This window comes from Papaver somniferum, chromosome 9 (assembly GCF_003573695.1).
Source record: "Papaver somniferum cultivar HN1 chromosome 9, ASM357369v1, whole genome shotgun sequence".
NCBI classification, from domain to species: domain Eukaryota; kingdom Viridiplantae; phylum Streptophyta; class Magnoliopsida; order Ranunculales; family Papaveraceae; genus Papaver; species Papaver somniferum.
The window spans coordinates 46020229-46045715 of NC_039366.1; the positions used below are offsets into that span (position 1 = coordinate 46020229).

At 38.1% G+C, this 25487-nt stretch overlaps 4 protein-coding genes across 5 annotated transcripts; all 4 read right to left on the reverse strand.

The window, feature by feature from the left end:
• Positions 1-565: 565 nt before the first annotated feature.
• Positions 566-2501, reverse strand: LOC113313971. 2 transcript variants are annotated; one of them, XR_003342177.1, is made up of 3 exons: positions 1948-2501; positions 1467-1862; positions 566-693 (listed from the first exon to the last, which is right to left on the reverse strand). XR_003342177.1 is itself a non-coding variant. In XM_026562745.1 (2 exons), exons 1-2 carry the CDS (start codon positions 2426-2428, stop codon positions 1723-1725), a joined length of 621 nt encoding a protein of 206 aa, XP_026418530.1. In that variant the 5' UTR covers positions 2429-2501; the 3' UTR covers positions 1157-1722. The 2 variants fall into 2 exon arrangements, 1 of the variants encoding a protein (XP_026418530.1); XM_026562745.1 differs by lacking the exon at positions 566-693 and having other exon boundaries at positions 1157-1862.
• Positions 2502-2755: 254 nt separating this feature from the next.
• Positions 2756-9656, reverse strand: LOC113309940 (E3 SUMO-protein ligase SIZ1-like). The gene is made up of 17 exons (XM_026558454.1): positions 9428-9656; positions 9148-9271; positions 8864-8987; positions 8236-8302; positions 7844-8006; positions 7544-7674; positions 7241-7309; positions 6729-6816; positions 6531-6606; positions 6297-6370; positions 5994-6101; positions 5470-5631; positions 5239-5343; positions 5075-5155; positions 3800-4964; positions 3145-3531; positions 2756-3049 (listed from the first exon to the last, which is right to left on the reverse strand). The coding sequence occupies exons 2-16, from the start codon at positions 9169-9171 to the stop codon at positions 3386-3388; spliced, it is 2583 nt and encodes an 860-aa protein (XP_026414239.1). The 5' UTR covers positions 9172-9271; positions 9428-9656; the 3' UTR covers positions 2756-3049; positions 3145-3385.
• Positions 9657-13805: 4149 nt separating this feature from the next.
• LOC113311908 lies at positions 13806-14881 on the reverse strand. Its single transcript, XM_026560696.1, has 2 exons — positions 14600-14881; positions 13806-14423 (listed from the first exon to the last, which is right to left on the reverse strand). Exons 1-2 carry the CDS (start codon positions 14879-14881, stop codon positions 13806-13808), a joined length of 900 nt encoding a protein of 299 aa, XP_026416481.1.
• Positions 14882-17445: 2564 nt separating this feature from the next.
• On the reverse strand, positions 17446-21969 carry LOC113311909. Its single transcript, XM_026560697.1, has 14 exons — positions 21676-21969; positions 21351-21513; positions 21148-21258; positions 20008-21045; positions 19767-19925; positions 19582-19681; positions 19385-19479; positions 19084-19275; positions 18932-18988; positions 18781-18852; positions 18559-18657; positions 18346-18477; positions 18089-18262; positions 17446-17952 (listed from the first exon to the last, which is right to left on the reverse strand). The coding sequence occupies exons 2-14, from the start codon at positions 21417-21419 to the stop codon at positions 17446-17448; spliced, it is 2805 nt and encodes a 934-aa protein (XP_026416482.1). The 5' UTR covers positions 21420-21513; positions 21676-21969.
• Positions 21970-25487: the final 3518 nt, after the last annotated feature.

The following is a 25487-nucleotide window of genomic DNA, read 5'->3' on the forward strand; positions in this document are numbered from 1 at the left end:
AACAAAATTAGAAACAACAGACCATCTATATAGAACACACTCGACATCATCAGTTAGCCTATTAGTAGTCCTATACTTTTCAAGTCATCCAATCCTTTCCATCCACAGACCACAATTGGATCATATACAACAATGAACAATCATCAAGATGGGTTTCAAAGTAATACCTTCTAAAAGCTGAATTAAAGAACCCAAGTAAACTGTTGAGAACTGGTTGAAACCTAGTGCAAAGGTCTTTGCTTAATCCTTGAATGACATCTACCATTAGCTCCATGTTTTCATTCACAGCTGATTTTATCTCAGTTCTTCTATGAATAGAGAGACAGAGATCCATATGACAAAATATCAAAGAGAAGATTGTCACAAGTGATAATTAGGTGTTAATAGCTTAACATAATGTGTGTTTATTACACCGTTTCTTATAACAGTACCAATGTCAGTGTTCACTAACCTATTAGTCATAAAAAAAAAGATAAAAGTATTAAAAAATCAAGAGAAATCGTTACCTTTAACCTTATTACTCAAAAAAAGGAAGGGTAGCTACAAAGAACAACTTCTGGAAGGAGAAATGACAACTCGCATGTACCAGCCGCAGTGTTTAGAGCATCAAAACTGTAAACTAAACCAAAACTTTATGCTGGATTCATTTCGCTTAATTCCAATGCTACAAATGCTAAGAGTGGATCTTTCTTTCTACAAATTAAACAATAACACACACACACTTAAAGAGGTTCTTTCAGCATACAACAGCAGAAATCGTTAGTTTATGAAACACATCAAATCGAAAATCACGCCAAGTACCAATCACATGTGAGCTACATAGGATAGATAGTAACTAAATTCAAGACTACAGAACACTACGCACTGCATACATATACAAATATATAATGGTTATGCAACAAAATTACAGTAAATTGAAAAAAAAATTTCCTCCTCATTCTTACAAAAAAATCAGATTAACAAAATGTATGTAGCAGTGGGTAAGTTACAACTAGATGTGACTGGTTAATATAGTTAAGCCAGAGCTTTGATTCATGTCCTCACAATAGATGCTATTTAAGAATGAACCACCGCTACTCTTGGGGAATATAAGTCAACAAGCTGTTACATCCACAGTTAGTTATTATACGGCAATTCGAGTTATTGTAATAACAAGTTGTTTCTAACAATATCCTGACCATGTCACCATTAAAAAGAGAAGGAGTTATTTCACAAACCACATTGACGTTTACAACAACTTTTACCTTCTATAGCTAGCCATTAAGAGTAGCTTATCATGCTGCCACTGATGATGGCACACATGGTTACAGTGGCAACAAATACTTTAACAAAGTCAACCTGATCTGTGACCCGCTCAAATCCACCAAGTGACAGTCTCAGTACATGCTAGAACAAAAGCACCATATACAATTCATTTCTAATATGACTCAGCTTTAGGAAATGATGTGCTATTCTAAAAGACCTACCTGATTAGAAATTTTGAGCAGTTCACATTCCAGCTCTGCTTCCAGCTGAGCAAAATCTGGCTCTTCTGTTAGAGTACTACTATCAGACTCCCCGTCAATTGATGAATGGCCCAAAACTTTGGTGTCATCTGGACATGCACCGTTGATACTTACATATACCTCAGGTGGTTGCTTATTCTTGTCTTCCACTACCTTGGAGGATCCATCATTTACTTTTTCATAACCGGTGTTCTCATGGTAGCGGGATAGTTTTCTTTTACTGAGCACAGAATTCAAAATTACTAACGACTTTTGCAGTTTCCTCTATAGCCTCGTTCATCTTGTTAATTTCAGCCTTCCCAGCTGAAATCATGCACATAATCCCAAGACCTATCCCCCAACCAAATGATGGGTCACCTACAGAATAAAATTAAAGAAAATTCATCAGAGAAATGAAAATTATGTACATCAAAATTTTCAGTTTCGTAAAATAATTTTGTACCATTAGAAGAAAAATATCCACATTTTCTTTTTGCATTCTTGTTAGTTCTTCTTCTCTTCAAGTGAAGTGAGATTTTCTTTCCTTTGTTTCTCTCCTCCTCCACACAAGTATTATATTTCTCAACCTTAATTCTTCTCTTACTAACCCTCCCCACATTTTTCCTTAATCCCACCTTTTTCAGCAAACCCAATCTAGACCCACCGGGATCTAAACTAGAAAACCTAAAGATTCCCTTTTCTTTCTCAACTACCATATTTTGTTCCCCGGAGCTCTTAGGATCATCACAGGTTTTACTAATCTCGGGATCAACAGATTCATTCTCCTCCTCATAAATACCTTTAGTAGCGTGATCATCACAGGATTCGTTAATCTCAGGATCAACATGAACAAGTATTTTCGTAGCTTGATCTACGTTTTTAAGAAAATGTTTCGCGTACATTCCACATCCTGCAACTGCTGCAGCTACAACGAGTTGCCACATTTTTCAAAGAAATTAGGGCTGCCGAGAGATCAATCAAGTTTGAGTTGTTAACTTTGGAGAGAGAGAAACAATAACTCACTGTTTCTTTTCTAGTTGGCGCATTAAAGAATCTTTTCCTTTTTCAAAAATCACGAAATATGGGTCTATGCCCGGGTCATACGGGTTTCCCGCTTAAAGGGATGTGGTAAATTGGGCCAAACTCGAACCGGTTTAAACCGTGTAAGCTATGAGAAACCGAGTGTTGTCTAGTTACTTGTCTACCCGTTTCCTCGGAAAAGAAGATCCCTTGTTAACTTGGTGAACTGATTATGAAGTGCTTACAAAATATTTAAATTAAAAAGGTGTTTCAATCATCTATTAATTTAGGTAGAAAGATTTAGGAACCAATGTGGTCTTTCTTATATAGGGTTATATACACAATGAAGTTATCCTCCGAAAATCCCTCCACAAGGGAGCACAAGGTTGATATATTACCTAAAGTTAATGTACAAATATCTAAGATGATCTTTTTCCTTGAAAGAAAGAGGAGGGAGTGGGGAGACCAAAGTGACACTCTGTTTAGTTATGCCTGAGGTTGTCTCAGAAAACGATGTTGACGATGTAAAAGTTTTTATTTTATTCCTGCAAACCAATGGGAAAAGAATATCAATAAAGCTGAATATTCAACAGAAAGCTAGAGAAGAAGACAGGCACAATATGGTGATGTAATAACTCACCGATGAAAAGAGCAAGCGTGCAATCCCCCTGATGACATCCTACACAGCAGCAGATGAGAACAGATCTCCCTTTACTGACAACAACAAGGTGTTCTTTTGTATCCTTTCCCCTAATCAGTAAATGCCTAAACCGCACATACTTTCTCGACACATTTGATGTTAGATTAAAAAAGGGAGCTAGATACCAAGCCACACCTAATCTTCCCAGTATCATACGTAAAATCATGATGCTCACTCATCATCAATCTGAGTCGGAATCAATGGACAGGTATAATCTTGGTCGCACTGACCGGGCCTGACGCGGAAACGAGAAAGGGCTTGCAGATTTCTGCTGATTTGTTGTCGTCCTATCAGACCTCTCATCATTTGAACTCGGAAGCGACGATGCTGCAGTAAGGAAGAAAAAGGACATGTCAGCACCAATAACAAAGAAAGGTAAATATGCTTCAAAGCAGGATGGAAGGATGATTGCATTAGCCATTGGTTCTAAGTCGTTCGCCTAGGTTTCCTAATTGGCGGCAGCCGAATCATAAGCAATGCCTACATATGCATGGACTCTTTGCATGAAGCCTACATCTACGCCCTAATGACACATCAGAGTTCTTAACGCGAATAATATAGCAAAGGAAGAGAGTAACTGAGGACTCCAACCTACCCTCCTTAGACACAGACTCGTGTCCTGCATTCAAACCATTTGTGGCTGCCGACCGATCATGACCAACACCATCACCAACCCTAAGAGATATCCAGTCTTCCTTGCGTATACCGTTTGTCGAAACAGGTGGGTCTCTCACATCAGTCGGTGCCGATGAAGCAGTTGGATGAGTAGGAAGGAAAATTTGCAGAGAAGGGTCATCTTCGCCAGTCGTTAAGGAATTATCAATCAAGACACCATTGACATTGGTGTCTGAATGACAAATAGACTCTGAAATTTGTACTGCAGAATCTAAAGTTGTCTCTGGAACCAACGAGAAGCCACCATTAGTGGACGTGGGACAATTAATAGAAGTTCGCTGAACGTCTTCTAAAGAATCTGAGACATCTGTCTCAGTACCAAAAAATTGAAACCCAGGGCCAGCATGAGTACAAGAGGCCACTGATGGCCAAAGAGGCATCTCGAACTCATCTCCGTTACTATTTAGAAGATCTAAAGCACTGTCAGTAATAAGACCTGGATCTTCAGGATACGAGACTGGAACTCCAAGAGAAGGAACAGAGAAAGAAGTACCACAGGCATTACTCTGACCTGTTTCAAAGACAGCTCCATGAGAAATAAGATTTTCCATCTCTTCATCCGAGTCACTGAGAATGATGATATCTGCATTTCCTACAGGAGCAGATGGAACTTCATAGGCCGAGTCAAAGTTAGGAGAAACAGAATCAAGCTCATTGCCATTGTTGGCCAGGAAATCAAATTGCCCGCCAACGTCTCGATTAGCATTTCGATCATCAACGTCTCTAGCGCTTCCAGTACCATTGCTGCTCCTAGGAATGCCTCCTCCGCTATTAATATCGTATTTCTCTTCTAGCTGACTTTCAGGAGACAGAGTTAGTAATTCAGGTTTCTTAACTTCCCATGTCCCGTTTGAATTCTTCTTGATTCCTAATTTAAAAGGACTTTGTCCTTCCAAAGGTCCATCATGTTTGATCTGCTTTGAGTTCTCCAAGTCAGGTTTAATGTTTTTGCCTGTCTCAATGCAAAGAGAACCATCAGGGAAGTGCCACTGTGCAAGATCCAAATGCCCTCTGTCATTCTTCGCGCGCCAAGAACCATCTGGCCTGACGTCTATCTCTGTTACATCTTCTCCACAACGACCCATCTGACAAACCATGAAACGTCAGTTGGAACATATTATGTTAAACTAAAGACACACAAGTGGCCTGGATAAAATCTGCAAAGAAAAAACAGGAGATGAAGAGTAAGCAGTACCATGGCTGTGATGCGATTGAAATACGGGTCAATGATCATATGCTCCAAGGTGTAGTTTTTGAGGCAAATGGGGCACTGCCACTGGAAATAAAGTAGGCTTATTCAGCTCTTAACAACAAGACAAGCACAGAAACGGGAAAAAAGTAACTAATTATATTGCTTACCTTCCTAGACCTTTGGTTAAGTTCTACAAAAGTTTCAAGGTCAAAACAGCCCATGTGAATACAAGGTTTGAACCTTCCAGCAATCTTGATTCTCGAACCACTCATCTGCCATCTCCAAACACATAAGCAGTTGCATAATTGTACATATCCACTTGAATATGGTCTATAACTACAAGTTATGTAATTTAGCAATGTCAATTAAAGAAGCAAAATTTACGAATAAAAACTTACAGGACAACGCAAGTTGGCAGTAACTGAATCTGCAACAACTTCCAGATCACTATCACTATCTGCATTTTCCGCATCATTACCACCCCCTATGCAACGACAAACACGGGCATAGGCATCTTCAAAACGCTCACCATCCAGCTCTTTTGGTATCAAGTTGAGAACCTAGTGAAAAGTTAGTAGTTAATTAACCACTCGGCTCAAGATGGAAACCTTTTTGAAGCTCGCAAGCAATTAACCATTTACTTCTAGCAAAGTACTCTCCCATATCAAATTTATTAAGTGAGATACTCTAGGGGCAGGGGGGATGTTATGTTTACTTCACATTTCTACGAAAGGTTCTAACAAATGCCCTTATATCAGACATTATACTTCTAGGTAACAAGCATTCCAAGGAAATTGTTAACATGGATGTATAGGGGTGGAAAAAAAGTATTATCTCACCATTTCTTAACCTGTGTGGAACAGGCAAAAGTATCATATGGAGGGAGTACCACTTAGGGGCATGCCCAAAACAAAAGCCATACCTGCTGAACTGTTCGGCGCTTTGCAATTCTGACCCCCAAGCAGAAAATGCGAGCATCACATCCCGTCAAAGAGATCTTATTCATCCCCTCCCTCGTACATGTCGTAATCTAACAAGAAAGAATATGCTGTCAGGATAACCCAAATGAAGAAACTAACTACTTGCAAGCCCAAACTGAATTATCAAGGTTCGAAAAAGTTATTTGACATTGCTAGCCAGCGGATAAAAGGAAGATACAAGAAAACTATCACCAAAGCAAGGAAACATATGAAGTTACAGAAACTCAAGAAAGGAAGGGACTTACTGCAGGACCATCATCACGACCATTAGCTCCTAACAACTGAGAGCCCGGTCTATTGATACTCCGAACTGGCACACCTGTGAATGCAATGTAATATGAAGTATGGCTACTGAGTGAAGAACATAGAGCAGGCCTAATGCAACCAGCGGGGCTTCTGAGCCACAGTTGTATGAAATTTTCACAGAATTGTTCAAATTAATATGTTGACGATAACAGCACCAAAAAGAGAGCACCTACCATTAACCTGCAGATCCGAAAATTGGGGCCAATGCATCCTAAATATAACTTTATCATTGAGAAGCATACACCAGGCCTGAAGTAAAAGTGTAACATCGTAGATGAATTTTCAGCCCATTGCAGAAATTTTCAATGGCAACCCATATTTTCTCAAGTAAAGTGGAATACCAATACCAAAATAAAATAATAGAAACCAACCTGAACATCATATTCGGGTTTCTGTACCATATCTCTGTCTGCTCGTGTCAGTTGAAATGTCTTTTCTACATTCTGCATTGGATTTGTCCTGCAACACATTGCAGATTCTTTATTAAATCATAAATCTGCATGTCCAGTAGTAATTTCACAAGAAAAAAAGGTGTATGCAAAAACGAAGACAATAACATGGATAACAGACATGTTATCCACACAAGTGTGTGTGTGTCTTAACGAGGATAGCCTCTCCCAATATGGGTCTTCTTAAGAAAAGGGCAAACAACACATTGCGCAATTTACTTATCATTAGCGGATCTCTAGTTTGGAATGGCTACCAATTTTACAGGTTTTACTTTAAATTGGAGTTCTCAAAACCAACACAATCAAGTATAGAATATGATGAGTAATGACCACAGGACAATATGTAAAAAAGAAATAGCATCCCCATGTCCACAAAAATTCCAGTTCAGACATCAATAGGTAATATAACAAAAGATCAAAGTAAACCCACTCACCCATCAGTTGGAATACTCATAGCCGTCAACTTTATAGGAGGTAGTGGATATGTAACAGTCAGCCAAAACCTGTTAATTGAGAAAACTTAGCACATTCAGAAAATGAACTACCATCAAAAGAACTAAGGAACACTACCACGCTTGGATCATCAGAACCATGTAACAAAATAATCCTACCAGCAATCAAATGGGACGTTTGCCACAGGCAGATTACATACAACCAGCGATATGATCACGCTAAAAACAAAGTAAAAAAGAGGCTACAGCAAAAAGCTGACAAAATGTAAGTAATTGGTAACATACGGGTCAGCACGATTGATACGACATATTTCACAAAAAAATTGTGGTGGAATTGGTGGTACACCCTCCGTGGGTTTATCTGGGATAACAACACAACCAATATGTTGCCATACTTGACATCGTGGATCCTCGCACTGTAATAAGAGACACCAGTCACTAATAAGCAAAAGGAGATTGAAGGTAGAAGTAATTAATATAGCTCTAACATGTGAGTTTACTCGGATACGATCTAGATATAACACAATATATACATGGATGAAGCATCCAACATGGATACTACAATAAAATCATTGACTGAATTACCTGAATCATTGACTCAGTTTGCAACGAGCTTCCACAAGGACACTGAACCTTTATATCTATTTTACGAGAGTCAACAACTTCATCCTTGAACTTTGCTGTGTCAAATGATGAATCACTCTGTCCTTTAGAGGCTAAATCAGTAGCCCCGGAAGTCTGCATTTTCCTGCGAGGAGGAGAAAGATAATTAAGTTTGCATTAAAATGTATCCCCGCGAGAATAAGAGAACATGGAACAATGTGTTAGGAAAATTGGTAACCTAGTTAAGAAATAATTGCAATTTTCTATATATACAGACACATATATTTCCTATATAAACAAAAACAAAAATTATTTTCTATATAATTTTCTTATCTTGTTAACTTTCATAGAAGGTTATTTGGAGAGGGGATCACCTGTAAGTGTCCTCGATTATTTTGGCAATCCCTTCTTTCCCAATAGAGTTCTTCTTAGACTTGGTAACTGCATAATAATAGCAAATATAAGCATATACTCTTAATCCACTGTATAAACAGTCCAGAAACTGCTAGAGTATGTAGTGGAAGACCAGCCCCAACACCATCAACAAAGGGAATAGATGTTAGGTTAAATCTGATGGCTTTATCTCTTAAAATGACTGGCAAGGACAAAGATCATTCTAAATAATATGCATAGTACTATACTGGCTTCTCATTATTTCTTTACTAATCTGGCCAACACCAACATAGACAAGGTCAACATAAAAAGGATGTAAAGAAACTTAAAAGAAATAAATAGTTGGGTGTGTGAAGCTCCCAACTCAGAGCTAATGCTGAAACCAATACCCTTGTAGAGCACCATCATAAAATGGTTTAAAGTTTTTCAAAGAGTATTCATGAAAGCGAACATTTGTTTAAAAATGTAAGTACGTATCGTTAGCAATCTGGAGGTGTAGCTACACACCACAACAATGTGTTTTAAAAGAACAGAAGACAATGCAATATGTAAAAAGATGCATCTGTCTAACAACTACTGATCAAACAACAACTGAGATAAACCAATCACCTTGATCATCTGTAATGGCAGCTAAAATTCTGTCCATTAAGTCCTGCTTTCTTCCTTGCTTTCCAAGACCTAGATGGGTTAGAACATCCTTGAGCTCTTTAACCCGAAAATATCCCAACTTGTCCTGCAACAAAACACCGATAAACAATCAAATACCTACATTCGGTTTGTTGCTTTGCCCAATGTATCTATCAATACAAATACCTAAAACATAATCTAACAGTGCTTCCCGTTTTAAGTGTCACAGTTACTTCCAAATGTGAACAACATAAACAGTAATATACCTTACAACTTGATACCAAATCCATTGTTTGAAGTTTTCAGAGCAGCAGAATCAGAGTTCTGGAGATCAAAATCAAGCTGAAGCTCTAAGTTGACTACCAACTTAAATAAGTAAACCAAGTTGAGCTACAAACATGAATGATTCAAAGTTAGGTTAAAACAAACCAAAAACATAAAAAATAAAGACCATTAAATGTGGATCATGAAAATCCTTGAATGAGTACAGTATACCAAAAAAAAAATCAACAATCTCAAAAACCCTAATATGCGATTAACCCATACCTTCAAATAAATAGATTAGCAAGAAACAGAAGCGTTTGTTAACGGAGGTGTAGAAAGTGAAGAAGAGAGTGAGATGGATTTTAGGTTTGATACTCGAGAATCTCTCTTTCTCTTCTTCTGTATCTCTCCTCTTTCGTTTTGTTTTGGTAGAGAGAAACATAGCCGGAAGGGCAAAATCTACTCTCCCCAAAAATCACGATGAAATTTCCGGACGTAACTGGTTTTTATCAAATCTAGTTTAATCCGTCCGATCACGTCCGGGTATAATGTAAGTGTGCACTGTGTAACGTGGCAAACGAGGTCTCAATTTCCGACGGATTCACGACCACGACCAACAAATGCACACGGTTGCACTCGAGTTTGGTGGGGACATCTGAGATCCTTTTTCTTCATGGGACCGTGGTCTGCGGTATGGCATGTCGATATTGTATTGCCAAGCCACCAACGGACTGATATCTGCCGGTGCTGCAATACTTGACTAGTAGGTACCACGGGTATCAGTATGTCCTCGAGTTTGTCATTGCAATTGACATTGCCAAACCTTAGTCGTCCTCTGTCATTTAACTGTATAATGGTCTCTACAAGGACCACAACCTCATTATTTCGAAACACGCCACCCACAAGGCGATTTTAATAGCATTGCATTGCATTGTAGTTTTATCTGGACGGCATAAGTTAAGTTGCAGCCAATATTGAATTCTTTTCACGCCTAATGTGCGGTTGTTACTTAAGCGTCGGGAACGAAGTTAAAAAGGTTTCCCTTATTCAGTCGTGTGAAGTTGATATTGTTTAAGAGGGGTAAGAGCAATTTCTATGGTAATGTTCAAATACATTTGTTTGTTGAGCCACGTGATGGTCAAACAGGATTCTCCATTATGGGAAACAAGATAAAATGAACAAATCTGATATTTTAAGGTCCCATTAGTGATTTTATTAGTATAAACTAATAAGAGTTGGGTCTCACTAATGATTTTATTTATTTATACTAATAACAATTGTGTCCCACAAATAATTTTATTTATATAAACTAAAAAGTTTTGGAGTAAGAATGAGAAAGAGAGAAAAGAGAGAGAGAGTAACTTTTCATTAACCAGAGAAGGGAAAGAACCCCATTACATAGGTAAGTATTCTATTTATACAAGAGTAAAGGATTAAATCATAGTCTACCAATGGACCGCACATCCATGGGCCATAGGCCCTATAACACTCCCCCTTGTGCGGTTTAAAAGCGGAACTTCAAATGTGTTGCCTCATTAAAACCTTGACAAGAAAAACCCAATGGGACAAAACCTTGACGAAGGGAAAAGAGTACAACGTGTTGATAAAGATGGCCACTTCTCTTCAGAAAAACCTAAAATATAAAAACCCTGTGGGAAAAAGAAAATTTCAGTCGGAGAGTCATAAACCTAGTGTTGTTGTCTCATTAAAAACCTTGCCGAGTAACAAAACCCATTGGGACAAAATAAAACTCGGTGAAGGGAAAAGAGTTCAATAGACACTCGCTCCCCCTGATATCGACATCATATCATTAGATACTCCCCTGATGTCGCCATGTTAATAGTTGTCAGCTTTGGGACATGGGATTTCTTGGTTCAGGATTGCTTTAATCCGTAAAATGAGTGTTTCAACCTAATCGAAAACGCACTCTGTGGTTTAGAGTTACTTGATTCGGGCAATGGAAGGCCATCAGGCACTTTCATGTATATCTCTGAATCTAGATCCCCATAGAGATATGTTGTAACCACATCCATAAGATGCATTTCAAGTCCTTCTGAAACTACCAAGCTAACTAAGTAGCGGAACGTTATGACGTCCATTGCGGGAGTGTATGTTTCCTCATAATCAATTCCAGGGCGTTGTGAGAAACCTTGCGCCACAAGGCGAGCCTTATACCTCAAGACTTCATTCTTCTCATTAAGCTTTCTGACAAATACCCACTTATGTCCTACGGGCTTCACACCTAGTGGGGTTAGCACTACCGCACCAAATACCCGTCTCTTTGCCAGTGAATTTAATTCTTCCTGGATTGCAACTTCTCATTTAGGCCAGTCTGCTCTTTTTTGACATTCTGCAATAGAGAATGGTTCGATGTCATCGTTCTCAATGATCTCTTGAGCAACGGTGTATGCAAATGCATCATCAATCTGCGTGGAGGATCTTTCCATCAACACTTATGCACTCTCATAATCCATAGAGATTTCTTTGTTCTCTAGAATCATTTCAAACATCGGAGCGTCCTCTAGTATTGATTCATGGACATAACTGTAATCAGAGACAATTTCATGAGAGGGATTATCTGTATTGATGATAAATGGATCGAATTGTGCCTTGCTCACTCTTTTCTTCCTTAGGTGAGTATCCATCGAACCAGGTAGTCTTCCCCTCTTCCTTTGGGGGGCCACGGCCTCAGTTACACTTCCACCAAGTGTAGGTTTGACACCTCTATATAAGGTGCATTTTCCCGCACGTTTGCAGCTGGTATGTGTGATCTCGTCACTTTAGCAATATCAGTGAATGCATCATGCATTGAGTTTTCCACATTCTGAAGATCAATAATTCTTTGCACTTCACTTTCACATTGTGAGGTACGAGGATCAAGATGAGACAAAGTGGGTACACACCATGACAATTCATTTCGTTCCCTTATGAAATCCCTTTTCATACCTCCCCCTAACGTTGGGAAGGTTGTCTCATCAAAGTGACAGTCCGCAAATCTAGCGGTAAAGAGATCGCCTATCAAAGGTTCCAAATAGCAGATAATTGTTGGGGATTCATATCCAACATAAATACTTAATCGTCTTTGGGGACCCATCTTAGTACGTTGTGGGGGCGTAATAGGCACGTATGTAGCACAACAAAAAATGCGTAAATGTGAAATATCAGGCTCATATCCAGTTACCAACTGGTACCCAGAAAATGGTTGGCTAATAGTGGGTCTAAAGCGAATAAGTAATGTTGCATGCAATATGGCGTACCCCCAGGCAGTAATAGGCAGGTTAGAACGCATAACCAATGCCCTAACTATCATCTGTATCCTTTTGATAGTAGCTTCTGCGAGACCATTTTGAGTGTGTACGTGGGGTACAGGGTGCTCTACGTCAATTCCAATAGACATACAGAAATCATCAAATCCTTTAGATGTAAATTTTCCAGCATTATCAAGTCTGATAGACTTGATTGGATAATCGGGGTGGTGAACCCTCAAACGTATAATTTGTGCTAGGATCTTTGTAAAGGCAGCATTTCTTGTGGACAGTAATGCAACATGTGACCAACGGGTCGAAGCATCTACCAGAACCATAAAATACCTGAATGGTCCACACTCTGGGTGTATAGGTCCACAAATATCACCTTGTATTCTTTGTAAAAAATGGAATGTTTTGTTTTGTATCTTTAGCATAGGATGGTCTCGCTCCTGTCTTTGCTAAAGAACAAGCTTTGCAAAATGAGTGGTGTGCTTTTGAAAAAGTCCACGAAGTAGAATGAGAGAGAGGTTGCTCATCAGTTGCTTTAGATGGCAGTGACTGGCAGACGTTGTTACTTTGCATTGTAACTGTCTTTTGTCTCATTTTACTTTTCTCTCGAAAGAAAGGATGTCCGTGTGAGTTCTTTAAAACACGGATCATCATATCACGACCTGGGTGCCCCAAGCGGTCATGCCAAAGCTTGTATAAGTCACTGTTCAACAGTTCATCGTTGGTAACAACATGTGATTCGATAATCCGAATAGTAGTAGTGTACAAACCACTAGAGTGACTCATTAATTTCTCTAAAATGCGTTTTCTTCCACATGTATTAGAGATAATATTTATATATTCAATTCCATTTTCACAGTGAGTTTCCAAGTGATAACCATTTGCACGGATATCTTTGAAGCTCAACAAGGTACGGTTAGCTCTTGGTGCATATAGAGCTTCTGTGAATTTAACCATTGTGCCATTTGGCAACAAAAATTGAGCATTACCTCGCCCAATGATCACTTGTGATGATCCAATCATCGTAGTCACCGAGGATTTATAAGGAATTAAGTCAACAAATAATTGTCTATTTCTTAAAATAGTGTGTGTGGTTCCACTATCAGCTAGGCACTCAATCTCTTCTGAGGATGACATTTCTACAAGTAAATGGTACTTCAGAGAATTCGGTTACATAATTCAATTATGCAATAGATTATCACAGTAAAAATTAAATCAAAAGCATAATAAGTTCCCATAAAAATTAGATCCATCAACAAAAAAATGATAATTTAAGGCTACCTAACATAGTTTAAGTCATCAAAATAAATATTTAAACCAAAGTATGCTAAACCACAAAGTAAGAAAATAAACAAGTTTTTAGGTTCAAATGATAACTAAAACCAAATAAAAAGAAATAACAATCAATCAAAGTCAGGTGTTTCCATAAGGGCATGGTTCTTGTTGCCCTGGAAGTCTGAAATGGTGAAGTTGACATCTGGGGAATGATCATGTTCTTCCACACAATGAGATTCTTGATCTATAGATTCCCGGTGCTTTTTGTAGCTGGCTGCTACTTTGGCACTAGCTTTGCATTGCTGGTACCAATGTACGGAGATTCCACACCTGTAACAAGGTGCATTCTCATTCTCGACCTTCTTATACATGGAGTTCTTATGTGTTTTTTCAACAGTATTGCCCCTACCACTAGGTCCAGAAGTAACATCTCTAGACCAGGTATTTGAATGGCCTCCACGTCCATGGCCTCCATGCCCATGGCCTCCACGCCCATGGCCCTCACGTCCATGGCCCCTTCCACGATGGCCCCTTTGCCCTCTTCCACGTGGGTTATTATTCCCACGTGAGTATGGAGCATGAGAATATGAATCAACATTTTTAACCCTCTTTTCTTTGGGGTATTTTCCCTTGTTATCCTTGCCATAGTTAGACTCGGGAATTTTCTTCTTCCCGGTGGCTCTAGCATTGTTGTTTGCTAGAACTTCATTGTGCCTTTTGGCCACCGCAATAAGTTGATCAACTTGCTGAAAGTTGTTATTCTCTTGTTATCAACTTTTATGCGGTATTGGTTGGCTAGAATAACAGATGACAAAGGGAAAGTAAACAATGTCTTTTGAATCATATCTTTATCTGTAAGTTTTATCCCACATAAATTGAGGTGTGCTTGTAGCTTAAGCCTATCTCTTTGGAATTCACCTACCTTCACATAATCAAGAAACTGGATGTCATTCCACTGTTCATTCAACTGTGGGAGAATGCAATCCTCAATGCTCCCAAAACGGCTTGCTAGTGCATCCCACAGTTCTTTAGGACACATCATGTGTTGGTATCCCCAAAGGAGATTAGGGTCAATATGTGCCTTCAAATATCGGAGGGCCTCAGCCTTTTCTTTTTCAGTTGCTGGGGAAGCATCTTTGTCAGTAGAGGGTGTGATGGTATGGGTGCATTCTTTTGCTACAAAAGCGACCTTCACATCAGCCATCCAACGGTGATACTCAAGTCTATCTATATCCAACAGTCCAAACTCTTATCGGATATATTCCGTCTTGCTCATCTACGTAAGACAAGTTTAAAGGACATTAGTATGACCCATTCCGATACTATATTCCCAACAACCAAGTTTCTTTATGGATTGGGAAAACCAAGTCTCTTTATGGTTCTTAAAGTATCCCGTTTGAGTCAAAGTCCAACGGATGACAATACCCCATTAACAATTGAAATGAACGTAATTTTTAAAATTAAAATATATTTCATATTATGATAGTGATAAAAAGAATTAATACGATCACATATAGAACACACGATACACAAAACACGCATATGGTAAATGTATATTAATTATTGTTATTATTATAGAATACATTGCAATCATCACAGAATACGTTATAAAGGACAAGGCAACGAATACGTTAAAAATAAACAAATAATAAAGACATCATCTTACGTTACACAGAGAACAGTCAAAGGTAGACACTCATAATGACGTGCAAAAGAAAAGAAACGGACATGCAAACAGAAAAAAAACGTATGTCACAATCAATAAATTTTTAGTGAATAGCGCAAAGACATAAAGCAGATGGAGGACCAGTACAGATCAGACGTGATTGGTAATAATAATGATAAAAAAAATTGCTTCTCTCATGGCGCACACTAAGCATGTAGTCTAACTGACGCTTATGACTAATCAAATCATACAAGGTCAAAGGTACAGACACAGATGGCATATGCCCAAACAGACACAATAGCATAAATATATATATATATATATATATTAAAAATTATAATATTATATTAAACATTTGAGCATAGGTTCATAAACAAACAAAATATTATAATATTATATTATTTCTTCATATATACTTATCATCAATCGATCATAATTACTAAAGAAAAAAAAAATGATGGTACCATTAATCCAGAGAAAATAAGCAAGCGCAGATACAACTATATGAGCATACACGGAATAAGATGGGCTGATTTGAATAATATATATGATCGCGACGGATGATTTCAGTAAGAACATATGATTATGTCGGAATCAAATAGGGTAGTACATGCAAATAGCTAGATGTGGCGGAATAGTGTGAACACATCAAACAAAACATGGTTATGAACGATAGACAATTGTATGCACGCAACGAGACAGAAAAAATGCAATCATCCTGGTACACATTTCAGAGTTTAGGTCATGCATAGTTTATAAAAAAAAAGAAAAAAAACTTAGGCTGAGTTGCTAGATTTGAAAAGAAAAAAAAGCAAACCATTAGACAAACATTTTGACACATCAATTATAGATTCATAGATGGTCACAGGAAACATGATAAAACATATAATCAACATACATAGCCGACAAGTAGGTAGACTATTCTTTAGATATGCGGACAACCATTTTTTTTTTTTAAACACAAGTGGAGCATACAAGCATATGAGAGCAGATCCAGGAAAGTAAATAAATAAAGAGATGAAATAAAGAGATGAAATAAAGAGATACAAGCATACGCGGACAACCATTTTACACATCAAGCCATTGTAGACAAGTTTTGGCGGATCTCACTCACATCAAGAAATGAAATAAAGAGATGGGGTGTAGATATACCTTTTCGATTGATTGAAAGAGGAAGAAGATAAAATAGAAGTACTAAAATTCTTGATTATAATGGAGTTTTCTTAAACAAAGAATTTTCTTCTTTTTAGTGGTTGATCTTCGATTGAGAAGTATAAGACCGACCGTAGGTTTTGTTCCATTGTTCGATGAAATTTAAAAAAAAAATGAAAAAAATCTTGACTCAGGGAGGAACTCGTTGCTGATGACGTTTTGGAATAAGAATGAGAAAGAAAGAAAAGAGAGAGGAATTTTTCATTAATCAGAGAAGGGAAAGAATCCCATTACATAGGTAAGTATTCTATTTATACAAGAGTAAAAAATTAAATCCTAGTCTACCAATGGACCGCACATCCATGAGTCATAGGCCCTATAACAAAAGGTTATCAATATTAAAATGTTTCTTTAATAGTTAAAAATTAGAAGAAGTGAGGTGTTTTTAATTTTTTGTAGTGGCGATCTTCCCATGAACGCATGCGTTGGTTCGTTGATCGCGGGCGGTTATTCGTTGATTGCGGGCGTTTGTTCTTTGATCGCGCGTTGCATCATAAAACGCGTGCTGGATGTTACGACTCGATGTTCAAATCAACAGATCTGTTGATTTGAACATCCATTTTTCATGTTTGTTCATTCCATAATGGGAGCAAAATGAACAAAGTCTGCCGGCCATGTCCACGTCAAGAATTAAAGGCCAAAAAGAGGTACTGTATATCAGAAGATTCCTTTTTAGTGCACCATTTTATCAGCTGTGATTTACAGTTTGTGTACCGGTTTTGGCAGAAGGCTGACTACTACGACCCTTGACACGAGTGGCAGGGCGTTGAGCCACATCAACATGTTAATGGTCGTGAGTTTACACCGATTCTCATCCAAATGATGTAGAGTGGTATAGCTGATGATCCTTGGCGTGGCAGGACTGGTTATTCTTTCAACAGGTTCAGACTTCAGAATAGCACAAACAACAAAAACAAACATTCGCCTTTTGATCCCGAAGCACAAACAAAGCTGGAGCCACCAATTTTCAAACACTCAATGCAATTAGATAACCGAAAGATATAGTGTACAAAGAAAACATAGCTACAATAAGAGTCGAATTCTTTTTCTTCTTGCATGTACAAACTTACAAAGAACTTCCTCTCCCTTTTGCACTGCAAAGAAACATACAATCTTAACTTATATACACAAACACAATACAGGGAAGATCTTGAGGGGAGGAGGTGTACTAACAATTGCCATGTAAAGGCACCTATGGTTATTCGTACATGCGTTTTGTTTCTCAAACAAGTAGGTCTGACCGGAAATCCCTTCCCAAGTCTAGAACCAGAAGTTTCAGAGCCGGGGACAGTGAGCATGCTCCCACTATCTGACATGTAGAAATAGTTATAGTTAATTTTAGTAACTAAATCCGCCAGATGAGGAAAGTGACCAACGTTGAGCTTGTAGGATAGTACCTACACAAAGTTCAGATAGTTTTAGCTTCTCTGTATGCAAGTAAGACAGATACTGACTGTATTATGATGTCAATGGTACTTTAATTTGAAGCAAATGAAAATATGCTAATCAGAAAAGATTAATATAGAAGCATACTCTGAGTAGAAAGGCAATGCAATCATCGAACTGCTTTTCAATTCTATCCACCTCCATTTCGCATCGTGCCTTGATAGCAAGTGCTGTCCCGCCACTACTTAGTGTTTGCTGTACGGAATAAAACTCAAGGGCTAATCTGAGGATGCTTTTGGTCCGATTAGCAATCAACATCCACTGCAGTTCAAAATGGATTGGCATCACACACATTTTTATGCTACAACTACCAAAGAAAGTGAAGTTCGAGTAGATTTGCTTACTAGCTTATCTGGGACCACAAAGCACTGTCGTTGAATAGACAACAGGTACGCTTCATGCACTTCTATGACTTCATCAAGGGAGCCAGCAGATGCCATACCTTCACACAGTTCAATCCAGGCACTATGAAAAACCTGCTTATTCGGTCAACGGAAGAGCTGTCAGAGAGGGACTCTTCTTCGAGAAGACTATAATGTAGAGATTTTGAAGTTTACGCTGTCCATCACATACTGATGAAAGGCATCAACAAAATGGAGCAGCTTTTGCTCCACTAACCAGTGATGTTTACGATCGACTGTTGAAGTCCCTCTACCCTGAAAATTAATTAATTTCAATTGCTAATAATTAATGTACAAATGGTTGAAAAACTCACAATGATTTGTCAAAACATAACTTTCAACATCAATAGTTAGAAGCTAGAGTAACAGTATAAATACCTTCCACATCCACCTCCGAGCTTTGTCAAGAACAAACTTTGCCCGTTTAACCTTCAACAAGAAACCCATTACCTACATTCAACCCAAAAATTAGATCATTTGAAGCATATCTGAGCAAACACTTGAAGGATAAGAGAATGAGAAATCTGACCTGGTTATACTTCTTAATTGCCTCCGAGTTGGCAATAAGTTCAAGCGGCCAAGAAACCTGACATCACATGCATTAAATCGCTCTAAAGCATATTATGGCTTGAAAAAGAAGTCAAATTCCACAAATCCATATCACATTTATAAAACACGCACCTTATAACTGAAACTAAGCATATCAAGGGCATCAATTCCAAAGAATTGGTTGCGGCCCTTGAGATTATTAGAGGCATGGCTGAAATTGGTATTTTTGTCATCGCCATCAGCAGCATCTTGCTTTGTAATCGACAAAACCAAAGAATCCGGAGCACTTAACAGCATGCCATCAGCAGAGTTTCTGATGGATTCCTGCAATCAATAAAAGAAAAACCACTATTACTAGTAATCTTACATGAAGCAAAAACGCACTGGAAGTATAATTGTGGTCTCCAAGATCTCATAGCATTTCTTATTATACCTGTAGAACGCCATTCAACTCAAACTCGTCATTCCAAGATTCCCCCTTGTCTAGCTTATCGAAAAGCACGATAAGGAATTGTTGCAAAAGATCACCTGAAGATTAGATGGTCTAGATAGTTACGTCCATGAAGTGAGGTCAACATTTTACAAAGAGAAGCCATCTTCCCATAACAGTCTAGATATAAAAAAAAATACCTGATCCAAGTAAGAATATAGCACGTAATACTCCGAGTTCATCCATCAATCTCCAACCATTCATCAGTTGGAGCAAGATATGCTTGCCAACATAATCCACCTAGCATACATGACCATAATAAGTTAGGGCAATCAGATGGCCTACTGACAGATGAATAGTTTCCAATTGCATATGAGCAGTTTACCTGTTTCTTGATATAAACAATAAGGCATTCCTGCATAATAACTACAGGAAGTGGGGTATCCTTAAGCTTGGCCTTTTGAATCCAGTTAAGAATTAGAATTCTTGATGAAAGGGTGCTATTTCTTTGAAAAAGCAAAAGCTCTGAAATATAGGGATCTTCCTGTATAAGTTAATCATGAGTTATCTATGATTTTAAAAAATGCCAACGAAAAACAATTGAGGAGTCAGAAATCCAATAGGACCTGAAAAGGAGGAAGAAGAGTCGGAAACGGATATAAGACTCCTAAAGTTCTTATGTCATCTTCTGAACGTTGATGCTCAGATTCACCAAATGGATAACCAAACATAAAGTCTGTCTCCTTCATTGCAGAAGGTACCCCATCGATTCCACCAAATATAGCATCCCGTAAGCTCCCATCATTCAAGGGAGGGAGGTGGTAATTTCTAGAAACATCCAGTTTACCCCAATATTCTTTGTTGTTATTGAGAAATGCCCGACAAACGGTAATGACAGGATTTTCAGGACAATATAATATGGAAAGGGGCCGACCTATAAATTCCCCACCTATTTCCACTTCATTACCTCCCTGAAAGCAGTCAGAATCCTTGGAAGAATCTGAATTAATCATTCCTTTCTGTAACATTGCATCAATAAAAAATTTACACCAAATTTTATCTGAAAACATAGAGACTGCCTCAATGTCACCATTCTCCTCAGGAAACTTCTTCTTGTCCATGTATGACTCTAATGTTTGTGCTATATTATGTTTCTTTGGGTCATCCTGCCCAAAAGTCTTAGAGACATGACTACCATCTCCTAAAAGACCCACCAATGACACAAAGAATATCTCTGATAAAGTTAACCCTGCTATGTTTGTCCCTGAATGCGTCTCACGTGTGTCGGTACCAACTTCAGGCCTTTCAAAAACATCAACATCTTCAGTATCAGAACTACCCAATGGCGAACCGTACTCTCTGGTAGTATGCCGAATCAGTTGTAACGATTTTCCAGCAGATACAATGGCTTTCGCTATATCCTTTACAAAAAGAGGGCACACTTCAAGGTCCGTGGTGGTTTTGTTTTTCTTTGTAAGGTTAGGTTCCCTATCCGATATTCTCTTATTATCATTCACCATTGATTCGCCATCATTGCCAATTGCTGTTCCAGATAACCCAGTACCAGAATGTCTGCACCGAGACCTCAACAGGTAGCTCTTCTCCCAGAACTCGGCTTGATTTATATGATCGATAGAAATTGCATTGTTGGCATAAAAGAACAGCTGAATCAAGCATACAAAAAATACTGAAGCATCCCAGGTGGTACGAATAATAGAAAATATAAACACAGGCACGCAAAAATACTATATTAAAAGCAAAAGTACCTCCTCAAATGGATCCTCAAGAGTTCCATCATAGAGCCAAGAATCAAGTCCTTCAATATATGGTAATACGCTTCCTACAAGTAAGTATAGTAGCATATGGTACGCTTCCTCCTGAAATTAAAACTAGCATACTAAATCTTAGAATCACATACCATATTAACAATATAAAAAGGAATATATGGACCAGAAGGTGTTTCTGCAACCTCGCCACCTTGCACAAGACAAACTTCATTTAACTTCACGTATAGATGATCGAGGATATGAACAGCCATTTCACCGGCTGGAACGAATGACTCAAAGTCCAAAGAAAAACTAGGAATTGCTCCTTGCACAGTATGCCAAAGATATTCGGCTCCAGATCACACACTGTGAAACCCTAATTCGTCAGTGAGCAACATCATAGAGGGAAAACCCAGAAATAAACCAGGTCACCCTGGAGAGATTATAATTATAAAACTTGCAGTGTGAACGATGTACACCATTCAGCATGCGTTAGGTGCTAAAGGATGAAATGATCAAGAATATCACCTTGATAAAGCATTTGACAGTCCTAAAAGTGATGGAGTGGTCCTAGCAGTAGAGCTCATCACCTTCATTTCCTCCTCTAGAGCAAGATCTCGAAACCTCTTTTTCCACATAAGAAAACCAGTTATTTTCACTCACGCTCCACAACAAAGACATATCAGGTGTAATACCTTGAGCCATGCTGAGACAGAATTTGCAAATGCTTTTAAAGAAGGAGATGATCTCGAAGAAGACATCTGCACCTTCTTAATGAAAATCTCAACCAACTGTAGACATGTTGCAGCGTACACAAATTGATTGAGAATTTCACTAAGACTTGCTTGGGAAAGATGAATTAGGTAGATTCCACTTTTGAAATGTGTTAGACTGAGTCATACATCCGTACAATGTACGGACTAGTTATTCACAGCCATAGATTACTTACAGCTGTTATCACATTGATTACAGTCTGTCAAATGTCGGTCACTCCTGTATTGTCATTTTGTATCTGTTGATTGAGTCAGTGAGTCTATATAAAGACTATGTCTTGTACCTGTAAAACTTAATAATGAAATTAACCAGTTCACACTTCTTACATGGTATCAGATACCAAAAGGAATTTTAATTTCCTCTGATCCTGTAATTTTCTTTCATCTTCAACTTCTCACCATTAAACCTGCAACTAACCCAAAAAAAATGGTGAGAACTACTCAAACCACTGTTGCTTCTTCTTCCGCTGTTAACACCACCACCTACAATCCTTCTTCTAACGCAACTATGTTTCCACCATTGTTTTCTTCTCAACAACCACAACAACAACGGTTACCTTCTTCTCAACACATATCAACATCACTGTCTACACAACGAACTCCACCGCCTTCTACATCAATTCCACCGCCTTCTACATCAGTTCCACCTCCATCACTACAACACACACCTATACAAACTCATGTACCTACATCTTTTCAATCTTTTCAACCTACAAATTTTACACATCTTCAACAGCAACAACAACATTGTTCACAACCACAACAACATTCAACCTTTTATAATCCTTTTGTGTTTCATAGCAGATTTCAAATTCCGTTTCATAATATATCTAATTTTGTATCTGGAAAATTAGATGGATCTAATTACTTGGTTTGGAAGGATCAAATCTCATCTATTCTTATCTGTACAAACCTTTATGGTTTTGTTGATGGATCTGTTCATCCGGAATCACCTACAGTTATGATTAACAACATTCAATTACCAAATCCAAACTATCTTGAGTGGTTGCAGATCGATAAGTTTGTTGGATCTTGTATTAACGCTACTGTTGATCGCTCCTTCTCTTCTGAGTTACTCGGTAAACAAACGACTAGAGAAAAATGGATGCATCTTGCTAAACTTTTCAGCGATCAATTTCTCGCCAGAAAATCAATGTTACGATCTCAACTTCACTCTATCAAGAAAGGATCTTCAACAATCTATGAGTTTCTCCATCAGATTAAAACAATTGCTGATTCTCTTGCAGAAATTGGTGAACCAGTGCAAGATTCTGATTTGGTAATGTACACTCTTAATGGCCTTGGCAAGGAATTCATTCACTTTGTGGTTAATGTTCAAAATAGAGAACCTCCATTGTCTTTCTCTGAGCTTCGATCTCGCCTCATCAGTCATGAGCAGTTCTTGAAAGAACAAGACTCAGATTCTTATTCTTCCCTCATCACAGATCCCACAAATTCTGCATTTTGCCGCCAATCTTCATCATACAATACTAATTCTACTTTTCGAAAACCTATGCCATTTCCATCTTCTATGGCATCTCAACCACCTATGACTGCATCATCATCTTCACCTATACCTCAGAAGAATTCATCATCATATCCACCTGGTTTTCGAAAAACTGAATTCAACCCTGTGCAGAAAAGAATTCTCACTTCTGGAGTGGAGCCATGTTAGATATGTCATAAAGATTGTCACAAGGCAAACATGTGCAGATTTAGATACTCTGCATCTCGCAACAGCACTGCACCACCACAACGAGCTTTTCTTGGTCTAGATATCAATGCAGGAAGTACTTATCATTCTCCTTGGGACACACAAGAATTTGATTTTAATGTTCAATTTCCTTCTGATACTGCTTATGAGAGTGGTGTCTGTTGGAGTCATACAAATTCAGGGCCAATTTGGATTCCTGACTCAGGTGCCTCTAGTCATATGGACAATGATGCATCATTACTTCAGCAACCTACTCCTCATTCTGGACCAGAACAAGTTATGGTTGGTGATGGTAAGTTAATTCCAATCTCTCTAACAGGTTCTTCTACATTGTCTACTTCTTCTAATCAATTTAATCTGCACAAAGTTCTATATGTACCTCACTTGCAACACAATTTATTATCTGTGGCTCAATTTACAAAGGAAAATAATTGTGTGTTTCTCTTCTATCCTTGGGGGTATGAAATCAAGTCATTGAAGAGCAACCTTATACTAGCTAGAGGGAGAATGAAGAATGGACTATATCCCCTACTATTTGGTTAATCCAAGACATCCAGTGATGCTTCAACAACTATTACTTCTCTTCACAGTACTTCCTTTTCATATTTAGTCGCTTCTTCCTCTATATGGCATTTCAGGCTAGGCCATCCTGCACAGAAGATCATTCAAAAACTTGATATGGCTACTAACATCAAGTTATCAACCAAATGTACTTCTTCTGTCTGTGAGTCTTGTCAATTAGCCAAAAATAAATGTCTTCCTTTTCATGCTACTAGTAGTGTTTCTAAAGCACATTTTCTACTTATTCATTGTGACATTTGGGGGCCTTCTCCTGTACAATCACATTTGGGATACAAATACTACATTTTGTTTGTTGATGATTGTTTCAAATTTTCTTGGATTTATCCTATGAAGCATAAGTCAGACAGTGTTCATTGCTTTAAGCTGTTTAAATCTCTTGTTGAGAATCTCTTTGAAGTCAAGATTAAGCATTTTCAATGTGATGGTGCACTGGAACTCATTAAAGGTCCTTTTAGAGAATTTCTTGATTTAAGTGGTATTGCTTTGAGAATCTCTTGTCCTCATCTTCATCAACAAAATGGTTCAGCTGAAAGGAAACACAGGCATGTCACAGAAATGGGAAATACCTTATCTTTTCATGCTTCTCTATCTAAGAAGTTCTGGTTTGGTTCATTCTTAACAGCTGTCTTTCTCATTAATAGACTACCTAGCAAGGTTCTTGACTATAAGTCTCCATGTGAAGTTTTATATCATTCTAAACCAGATTATTCTATTTTAAGAGTATATGGATGTTTGTGTTATCCAAACCTAGTGGCTTATAGAAAAGATAAACTAAGTCCAAAATCAGCTCCTTGTGTTTTCCTGGGTTATATCATTCATCACAAAGGGTACAAATGTATGGATATCAAATCTCAAAGGATTTATGTTACTACTCATGTAGTATTTGATGAAGCTAATTTCCTTTTGCTACTTCTACTGAGATACCACTTACTTCTACTCCAGTGTTACCTACTTCTATTGAGGTACCAACTACTTCTACTTCAGAGATACCTATTACTTTCCCAGAGTCTACATCAACCACTGAAGTTTGTCCTTCATCAGATCTGGTATCTTGTTCTACTACTCAACCTGCTTCTGGAGTTCATACAAGATCAAAATCAGGTATCCATGTTCCTAAGCCTCTCTCTAAAGATTTTGTAGCAAATCATACTTGTAAACATCCAGTTCCCATTGCTCTTGATACTCTACTTCAACCACCAGCTGAGCCTAAGACATTTAGAGAAGCTAGTAAACTTCCAGTTTGGGTCAAAGATATGAAAAATGAGTATACT

Excerpts from the sequence above, each read along its gene's own strand:
- LOC113313971 (XM_026562745.1), bottom strand. The coding sequence starts at position 2,428 with ATGTGGCAACTCGTTGTAGCTGCAGCAGTTGCAGGATGTGGAATGTAC. Across the intron at positions 1,863-1,947 it reads TGGATATTTTTCTTCTAATG|GTGACCCATCATTTGGTTGG; the intron begins GTACAAAATTAT and ends TTTATTCTGTAG.
- LOC113309940 (XM_026558454.1), bottom strand. The coding sequence starts at position 9,171 with ATGGATTTGGTATCAAGTTGTAAG. Across the intron at positions 7,675-7,843 it reads AAACTGAGTCAATGATTCAG|TGCGAGGATCCACGATGTCA; the intron begins GTAATTCAGTCA and ends CTCTTATTACAG. Across the intron at positions 5,156-5,238 it reads TTAACCAAAGGTCTAGGAAG|TGGCAGTGCCCCATTTGCCT; the intron begins GTAAGCAATATA and ends CTTTATTTCCAG.
- LOC113311908 (XM_026560696.1), bottom strand. The coding sequence starts at position 14,881 with ATGGCTGATGTGAAGGTCGCTTTTGTAGCAAAAGAATGCACCCATACC. Across the intron at positions 14,424-14,599 it reads AGTTTCTTGATTATGTGAAG|CAAGTTGATCAACTTATTGC; the intron begins GTAGGTGAATTC and ends AACAACTTTCAG.
- LOC113311909 (XM_026560697.1), bottom strand. The coding sequence starts at position 21,419 with ATGGCTGTTCATATCCTCGATCATCTATACGTGAAGTTAAATGAAGTT. Across the intron at positions 19,926-20,007 it reads CTCTTCTTCCTCCTTTTCAG|GAAGATCCCTATATTTCAGA; the intron begins GTCCTATTGGAT and ends TAACTTATACAG. Across the intron at positions 19,480-19,581 it reads TATATTCTTACTTGGATCAG|GTGATCTTTTGCAACAATTC; the intron begins GTATTTTTTTTT and ends TCTAATCTTCAG.